This window comes from Scomber japonicus, chromosome 5, assembly GCF_027409825.1.
Source record: "Scomber japonicus isolate fScoJap1 chromosome 5, fScoJap1.pri, whole genome shotgun sequence".
Taxonomy (NCBI): Eukaryota; Metazoa; Chordata; class Actinopteri; order Scombriformes; family Scombridae; genus Scomber; species Scomber japonicus.
Genome location: NC_070582.1, coordinates 1065588 through 1074976, shown reverse-complemented (window position 1 = coordinate 1074976; position 9389 = coordinate 1065588). Strand labels below are relative to the sequence as shown.

Below are 9389 nucleotides of genomic sequence, written 5' to 3'. Positions count from 1 at the left end.
AATTCTCCGTTTGCATCTAAACGGAGGGTGCAAACGATGGTTAATGTCTCAGTTTTTAAAAATAACCGGGTACGTGTAAACGGGGCCTCAGTCCTGACTTCTCAATTCTCTTCAATCAGCTGTCAGTTGGCTTTAACAGCTTTTAACGAAGCAATGTTTTCTCTTTTGTTTGTTTTATATTATATTATATTATACTAATGTAAGTATATTATATTGAAATATTATAATATCATTGTATATTTTATTATGTTGCAGTATAGTATATTATAGTATATTACTTTTAGTATAGTATATCATATTATATTATATTACATTATATAAAAGAAATTCTATTACATTATATTATATTTAGGGCTGTCAGCGTTAAGGCGTTAATCACGAGTAGATTAATGCAAGCCTTTTTGTCCCTTCTACTCCCCCGTAGACGGCTCCTCTAGCTGTAGCGCTATGCTTTGAAGTGGCCTCCTGAAGTAAACCTACCGCGCTGATTGAAAGTAAGAGAGCTACTGGACTTTTGAACAACTTGTTTAACTTCAAAAAACTTCGAGACGGTTCAGTTGACAAGTCAAAAGTAAAATGCAACCTGTGTCAAACGGAGTTTAACTACCACCGGAGTACGTGGAGTTTGAGTTAGCACCTCCACGCTAAACACCCAGGTGCAGCCAAGCGAGCCTCAGCTCCACCAAAGGACCATTTTGGAGTGTGGGAGTCGCAGCAGAGCCGTGATTGATTCCCAGTTAAAAGACTCTGAAATGCTAAGAAATGCTTTACATTATGGGCTTAAAACTGCCTTGAAATGTAAAATAACAGGATTTTAAAGATGCTATTCAAAACGCGATTAATCGCGATTAACTATGGAAATTCTGTGATTAAAAAAATTATTCGTTTGACAGCCCTAATTATATTAATTATATTATATTGTGTTATATTATATAATAGTATTGTATATTATAGTATATTAATTATATTAGAGTATATTATTATATTATATTTTATATTATAGGCATGTAATTCATGAATGACATGGAATTCGAGAAACATTAAAACATACAATTACCCCCCCCCCCCACACACACACACACACACACACTAATAATAACAACAAAGTACAGAAAAATAATGATCAGCTTTAAAATCATTAAAAGGACATAGAGTGCAAATGAAAGATTAAAATGTAAAGTGCTTTAAAAGAGCTCAATCAAGCGGCGCTAGTGAGCAGGATATGGAGTAAGTCGCTGGTTTCCGAGCTCCTGCAGAGCCAACAATATTTATTCCATAAAACAGCTACTTCTATATGAAAATCAGTCCAACAGGACTTTAATGTACTTAAATCGGAACTACAAGGAATGAGGTCTGAAGTGGCCAACAATTCGAAAGCTATCCCGGCAGAAGTCGACCACATGAAGGTGGACATACAAGATATGAAAGGCGGACTATCAACATGGTCCAATGAAGTGACCTCGCTACAATCCACAGTTATCAGCCTTCAAAGCCAGGTGTCAACTCTTAAGGAGCGCTGCGAGGACATGGAGGGGAGAATGAGACGGTGCAATATCAGGATAGCTGGCATAGCAGAGCAAGTGAACGCCAACTCCCCCAACAAAGTCGCCAAAGTTATCAGAGAGGCCCTACAGCTGGACCGGGATGTAAAGGTGGACCGCTCACACCGTGTGCTTGCTACCAGGAATCCAGGAGACTGGGAAAAACTGCGGGTGATCATCGCGAAACTGCATTACGACGGAAATCCTACGGCCTGGGACAGAGCCCCTCTGACTTATAACGGACATAGGATTGCCATATTCCCTCGACTACACCGCCAGTGTTGCCAAGGCTAGAGCCGCATTCACAGATGTACGCAAAGCACTACGGGGCCGGAAAGACATCTGCTACGGTCTTCTCTACCCAGCCAGACTCCGAGTCACACATCACGGTGAAGATAAGGAGTTTGTGGACCCCCAAGAGGCCATGGAGTATATCAAAAACTTTCTCCCAGATGACTCTAACGGACAGAGTTGAAAAGCTGAGGGTATCCTTACCCACATGTGACAAAAATGGTAAGAACTGGTAATGACTATGACTAAAGACTTTTGTATTAGAAGTTAAGTTCATTATGATTCATTACTCCTATACTCTGTTATGTATCAGTCCCGGTTCATATGTGAAATCACGGTGGGACACTAAGAGGGATATACTATTTTCCACAATTAACATCTCAGCTAACTTAATATATTCCCCAAGCAAGATAAGTTTGCGACACCCTGTGCACAGAGTCACTGGACATCTTACCTTTTCTTGACGTCCCTGTAAAAGAAACAAAAACAAAAACCACTCTAGTTTTGGTAGCCGAAAGGCTGACTGTATTTTATTCCAAATCTTTACTCTCATCACTAACAAACATTGGACTTATGAAGACCTTTACCCCCAACAACTTAGATACTGGCTTCAGAAAAAGGTCAGAACATGGACTAACCTATCTGCATCAACTGGTCAGGGATGGCAATCTTAAAATATTTGAACAGCTGAAAAATGAATCTGATCTCCCGAAGACAGACTTTTTTCTAGATACTTACAGTTAAGATCATTTTTGACAACACACGAGGAGTGGGAAAAACTTAGAATACCTACCCCCATAGAGAGGTTCCTGATAGCACAAATAAGTAATAGGCAAAAGAAAATAATTGGTAAACTATATTATCTATTTTCATCTACGAATATGCATAACTCCCAACAGACAAGACAGAGATGGGAGGTAGAAATGAACAATGACATACCAATGGACACCTGGGAAGAGATATGCACTGAGGCACACTGTGCCACAAGTTCAAACTCCTGGAGGGAATTTAAGTGGAAAGTCATAATCAGGTTCTTCAGAACACCAGAAATAACAGCTAAGACGGGGCCGACACATAGTGGTTCTTGCTGGAGGAACTGTGGTAAAGATAACGCCGACCACACTCATATATTCTGGCTCTGTCCTAAACTAAGTCTGTTTTGGAAGGAGGAGTTTTTGACGCCCTCAAAGCGGTTTTTAAAAACGGGACATACCAAAAAGCCCTACAATAGCATTATTAGGAGCAATACCTATGGGTATAGACAGAAAGGATGAAAAATACCTCCTAAACATATTGCTCACAGCAGCATTAAAATGCATAACTATTGGGTGGTTAAAACCGGATCCCCCATACATATAATGTATGTATGTATGGTACCGGACACAATCATCATATTTTTTTAGAGTAACTATGTGGAGTGGATTTTTATTTTTATCTTTTTTTTCTCATGATATATTATTTTTATTATCTTTATTTATTTATTTAATTTTTTAAAATTCCCTATTATATCATTATTAAATTATCTACTTCTTTTTCTTTTCTTTCTTTTTGCTCCATTTGTTTTTATTTTATTTTTCTTATTTATATATTTTTTTTATTTCTAATGCTACTGTTATAATTTCCTAATTATTCATCTATTACCATCTCATCTTATTATATATACATTTTTCAATTGTATATTATTATAATTTGATAAAATTTACAGTTATCTTACTTATATGTAAAGACTATGTGCAGTTGTTAAAAGGGGAAAATGTACATGTACCTGTAATGTTGTTAATAAAAACTCAATAAAAATTAAGTTTAAAAAAAAAAGAACTCAATCATAAGCTCAGGAGAACAGAGGTGTTTTTAACCTGGATTTTAAAATGATTTCAGTTCTGCTGCTAGTTTGTTCCAGTTGTGTAAAAGCTGCTTCACCATGTTTAGTTTGAACTCTGGGCTCAACTATCTGACCTGAGTCAGTAGATCTCAGAGCTCTGGGCTCAACTATCTGACCTGAGTCAGTAGATCTCAGAGCTCTACTGGGTTTATATTCTACTAACATAGAAGCTGTTTTGGTGACTGATTTGATATGACTGCTGAAAGTCAAATCTGAGTCTATCAGCACGCCAAGGTTTCGTACTTGGTCCCTAGTTTTTAGAGAGAGTGACTCCAGATGTTTACTGACAGCAATCCTCTTCTTTTATTGCCAAAAACAATGACCTCAGTTTTGTCTTGATTTAATTGAAGGGAATTTTGGTTCATCCAATTAGTTACTTGCTCAAAACAGTGACACAATGACTGTATTGGACTGTAGTCATCTGGGGACAGTGCTAGGTATATCTGTGTGTCATCTGCATACCTGTGATAGTCTACATTAGAGTTCTGCAGAATTTGACCCAAAGGCAGCATATATAGACTGAACAGAAGAGGTCCAAGAACTGACCCCTGAGGAACTCCACATGTCATAGTCACTCGATCAGATTCATAACTTCCAATGGTCACAAAATAACTCCGCTCTTCCAAGTAGGACCTGAACCAGTCTAGGACTGTTCCGCTGAGTCCTGCACAAGTTTCCAACCTGTTCAACAGTATACTGTGATCCACAGTGTCAAACACAGCAGCACTGTTCAACCTTATTATATTATATCATATCCTAGTATATTAATCTATCAATCATTACAAATAAACAGAATAAGTGTGTTTACTAATGTGAGCTATAAACACACCAACAATAAAATGAAGCTTTTCTTGCTCTCATAGCATTTGTAACATGAAGAACATTTGAAGTGAAGCTCTATAAGTCAGAGTGTTGGTGTGCACATCCACAAACCCTCAGTGGGATCGGTGCTGGATACTAAATCTGTTCAACTGTGATACAAGGAGAACTCACACACTGGAATCACAGCTCCATTTCATTTAACTGGAACATTTCCAGCGACTACAGGTCTTCCTCAGGCAGATACCCACAGGAGGGAAATGAAGGATATATGCTGTATATCTAAATGTCCAGTGACATCATCATCTAATCACATTCATATGTGTCCAGATATCCTCATCACCAGGAAAATAACAACATGAATGTGAATAGAAATGTGTGTTTGACTTGTGATGAGGATATCTTGACACGTGTGAATGTGCTTGCAGGTTCTCCTTGTAGTGAAACACTACTCATGTAGAACTTTGGCAACAAGCAGGTGTAACACATGTTTAACTCTTTTATAGTGTGCATGTGTGAATCTTTACTGTAATACTGATGCTTCAGATGAGAAAGCAGCTTTACAATGTTGATAATCACATCTGGACTTACCGAGCCTTTCTGCAGTTCCTCACAGCTGGGATCAGTCTCCGTCGTCCCACCTCTGATGTGTTGTACTTCTTCAGGTCCAACTCATCCAGAACCTCCTCGGACATCTGCAGCATGTAGGCCAGAGCTGAGCAGTGGATCACAGAGAGTTCCTTCTTTGATCTGTTCTCTGACTTCAGGAACTCTTGGATCTCCTGATGTACTGAGCGGTCGTTCATCTCCATCAGACAGTGGAAGATGTTGATGCTTCTGTCAGGAGAGATATCACCAATGTTCATCTCCTTCAGGTTGTTGATGACTCTCTGGATGGTTTCTGGACTGTTGTCTGTCTGACCCAGCATGCCTCCGAAGAGACTCTGGTTGGACTCCAGAGAGAGGCCATGAAGGAAGCGGACAAACAGGTCCAGGTGGCCATTTTCACTTTTGAGAGATTTCTCCATGGCTCTCTTCAGGAAGTCATCCAGAGATGAGTAACTGTTGTCTTCTCCCAGGAAGTCATCATCATCATCATCATAATCGTCATCATCATCAAATAGGAAGTAACTGTTACCCAGGAAGTCATTCAGTACCTCTGTCTTCCTGCTGGTGTAACAGTGGTACATGTAGACTGCAGCCAGAAACTCCTGAACGCTCAGATGAACAAAGCTGTAGACTGTTTTCTGGAAGATCACACTCTCTCTTTTGAAGATCTCTGTACAAACTCCTGATAACACCGAGGCCTCTGTGACATCAAGACCACACTGCTCCAGGTCTTCTTGGTAGAACATGATGTTTCCTTTCTCCAGTTGTTCAAACGCCAGCCTCCCCAGCTTCAGAAGAAGGTTCCTGTCAGCCTCCGTCAGCTCCTGCGGACTCGTCTCATGTCCCTCATCATACTTGTTCTTCTTCCTCTTTGTCTGAACCAGCAGGAAGTGTGAGTACATGTCAGTCAGGGTCTTGGGCAGCTCTCCTCTCTGGTCTGTAGTCAACATGTGGTCCAGAACTGTAGCAGTGATCCAGCAGAAGACTGGAATGTAACACATGATGTGGAGGCTCCTGGATGTTTTGATGTGTGAGATGATTGTGCTGGACTGCTCTTCATCACTGAATCTCCTCCTGAAGTACTCCTCCTTCTGGGCGTCAGTGAAGCCTCGTACTTCTGTTACCCTGTCCACACATGAAGGAGGGATCTGATTGGCTGCTGCAGGTCGGGAAGTTATCCAGACGAGAGCCGAGGGAAGCAGCTTCCCCTTGATGAGGTTTGTCAGCAGCACGCTGACTGATGACTTCTGTGTGACATCAGACACGACCTCACTGTTGTTGAAATTCAGTGAAAGTCTGCTTTCATCCAGGCCGTCAAAGATGAACAGAACTTTACAGCCAGCGAGCTTCTCTGCTGTGAGCTTCTGTAATGTTGGATAGAAAACACGGATCAGCATGAGCAGACTGTACTGCTCATCTTTGATCAAGTTCAGCGACCTGAACGAGAACAGAATCAGCAGACTGATATCTTGGTTGTTGGAGCGCTGTGCCCAGTCCAGAGTGAACTTCAGCACTGAGAAGGTTTTTCCAATGCCAGCGACGCCGTTCATCAGAACCACTCTGAGTCTGTGTAAGACTTCACAGATGTCCTGATCCTTGGTTGGAGCGTCATGGAGGGTCTTCATCTTGGAAGCTGTTTCAAGCTGCCTCACCTCATGTTGGGTATTAACCTCTTCAGTTTCCTGTTGGTCAGGTAAGACTTTAAAGATGTCCTGACACTTGATTGGAGCGTCATGGAGGGTCTTCATCTTGGAAGCTCTTTCAAGCTGCCTCACCTCATGTTGGGTGTTAACCTCTTCACTCTGTCCCTCTGTGATGTGGACCTCAGTGAAGATGCTGTTGGGGAGGATTTCACTTCCTGCTTCATTGGTTCCTTGAGTCACACATTCACATGTGCTGCTCAGACTGATCTGATGTTCATCTAAAAGCTCCTGCAGACCACTTTCTGCTGAAAGAGAAGAAAAAAGGTAGAATGAAACAGAAATCAGTGTGACTGTTAATGTTCAGTAGGATAGAGGAGGTAGATTCCTGTTTTCAGAGATGATGACATCAGCAGACAGATCTTCAGTCTTACTTTGTACAGTGCTGGTCTGACTGTCTGTCTGCAGTCCAGGTCTGGTTCTGGATTTCTTTCCACACTGGGGACAGGAGGAGTCTCCTGATGAAGCAGACTGGTCCCAGAATGAGGTGAAGCACTGTCTGCAGAACCAGTATCCACAGCTGGTATAGACTGGATCCTTCAGGACGTCCTGACACAAAGAACAGCAGGACAGCTGCTCCTCCACAGAAACAGCCCTCCTCTTCCTCTCTCTGTGGACATGAACATATTCTTTATGTCACATGACATTAGTGGAGGCCAACCGACAGCTCACAAGCTGCATGCAGCTCTTTCCCCACATAAACAGTCCAGACTGTCAGTATTTACACACTTACACACTTTCTGTTCTTCAGCCTCTGAGATTCAACACATTTAGTTTGAAATAAAATAATAAATACTACAATCACAAGAGTTTAAAATGAATTAGACAGAGACAACAATGTGCCAGCAAAGGCAGAGAAGAAGAAGAAGACTGCAAGCTAGTAAACATGGATGTAAACAATGCAGGATTTAAAATAGATGTTTGATGAGGAGGGAAGTGGATTCAACACATTAGTTGGACCACAAGGAGACACACAATGTGTTTTGGTGAGTAAGTCAATGAGAACATGACTTTAGTCTGTTAACAAGAAAACTCCACAGGCTCCTTGAAGCTACTCTGAATCATTAAAAGTCAGGAACAATAAGCAGGAGGAAACTGAGCCAAACAGAAAAGTCCACTAGTGAAAAATAACAGACTGCTGCTCTTTTGTGTTGTGCTGCTGAACAGAGAGCTCTGCTAAATATCTTCATAATGCATCTTTTCATGAGTGTTTCTCTATCTCTGTTTCTGCTATAGTCTCTCTCCCTCTGTGTGAGTGTGATACAACACTTTGACATATTTGACTTTTCCCAAACGTTAAACATCAGACTCAGTTTCCTCTGCTGCAGTGGTCAGTCTGCAGTGATAAATCAGCTGCAGCAGGCTGTTTCTATACATTTACATGACCTCCTCCCATATTTAGTGTCTTTGAACAGGAACACGTTAAGACACAGTCTGTATTACATGAGACCAAACATTGTACCTGCTGCTGCAGTCCTTTAGTAAATAAGGACAGACACAGTTTGACTTGTTAGTAAATCCGTAGTAAATATCACCCTGGGTTACCTGCTGCTACTTTACATTTATTGACTGGAAAATCAAACAGCAATAGCAGCCCTGTCTCTGTCTCTAGTTAACATGAACATGAAGATCTGTTGGAGATTACAGCTGAATGGAAGCTACTTCATTATTTCTTTCCACTGTGTTTCCTTCATATCTACACTACAACCTTCATGAAAGCGTCTCACTGAATCATCTTCAGCTCAGTTTACAGTAGAAACAGTCTCTTACTTTGTGTCTGAGGGTCCAGGTTCATTACTGAAGAATGGAGGAGGATCTTTAGACCGGTCACTCTTCATAGACGGACAGCTGGATATTACAGACTCTGCTCTCTGTCTGTAGAAACAACAAATGTTTGACACACATCATTATTTCTTGTAAAGAGCAGATGTAACATGATTTAGTGATGACAACAGTTATGTTCATATCTCCTGCATGTTTTAAACATTTGTAATCTGTATATATTTGTAGAAAGAGTTTTTAACATGTAAATGTTTGACATGTGTGGTGTTAAAATGACAACAGTTTATTTAGTGACAGTTAAACTAAAGGCACTGCTGCCTGATGCTGGACTGTCACATTCACTTCCTGTCTAGAAAACAAACAACACAATCTGCTACTTTACCTGTATTAAATATTGCTTCAAGCTAATTATTAAATTATATTAAACTGAATCATCTTCAGCTCAGTTTACAGTAGAAACAGTCTCTTACTTTGTGTCTGAGGGTCCAGGTTCATTACTGAAGAATGGAGGAGGATCTTTAGACCGGTCACTCTTCATAGACAGACAGCTGGATATAACAGTCTCTGCTCCGTCCTCCTCTTCCTCCTCTTTCTTCATCTTCTGGAGTCTGAGAGGTAAACCAGTAACACTGGAGACACACACACATACACATGTAATAAACCCAGTTATATATAACATGTTATTTTACATGAATTTCTGTCTCAGATGAAAGAAAAATGATGTAAATATTGAAACTATATCAGCTATAAAACTGTAATCAACAT

At 40.5% G+C, this 9389-nt stretch overlaps 1 protein-coding gene across 1 annotated transcript; it reads right to left on the bottom strand.

Moving 5' to 3' along the window:
• Positions 1-1863: 1863 nt before the first annotated feature.
• Positions 1864-6470, bottom strand: LOC128358945 (protein NLRC3-like; the record flags this gene model as incomplete). The annotated part of the gene is made up of 6 exons (XM_053319350.1): positions 1864-1999; positions 2287-2301; positions 2626-2641; positions 2772-2829; positions 5133-5605; positions 5666-6470. Coding segments are annotated over 6 exons (1503 nt in total), but the record flags the coding sequence as incomplete, so codon positions are not given.
• Positions 6471-9389: the final 2919 nt, after the last annotated feature.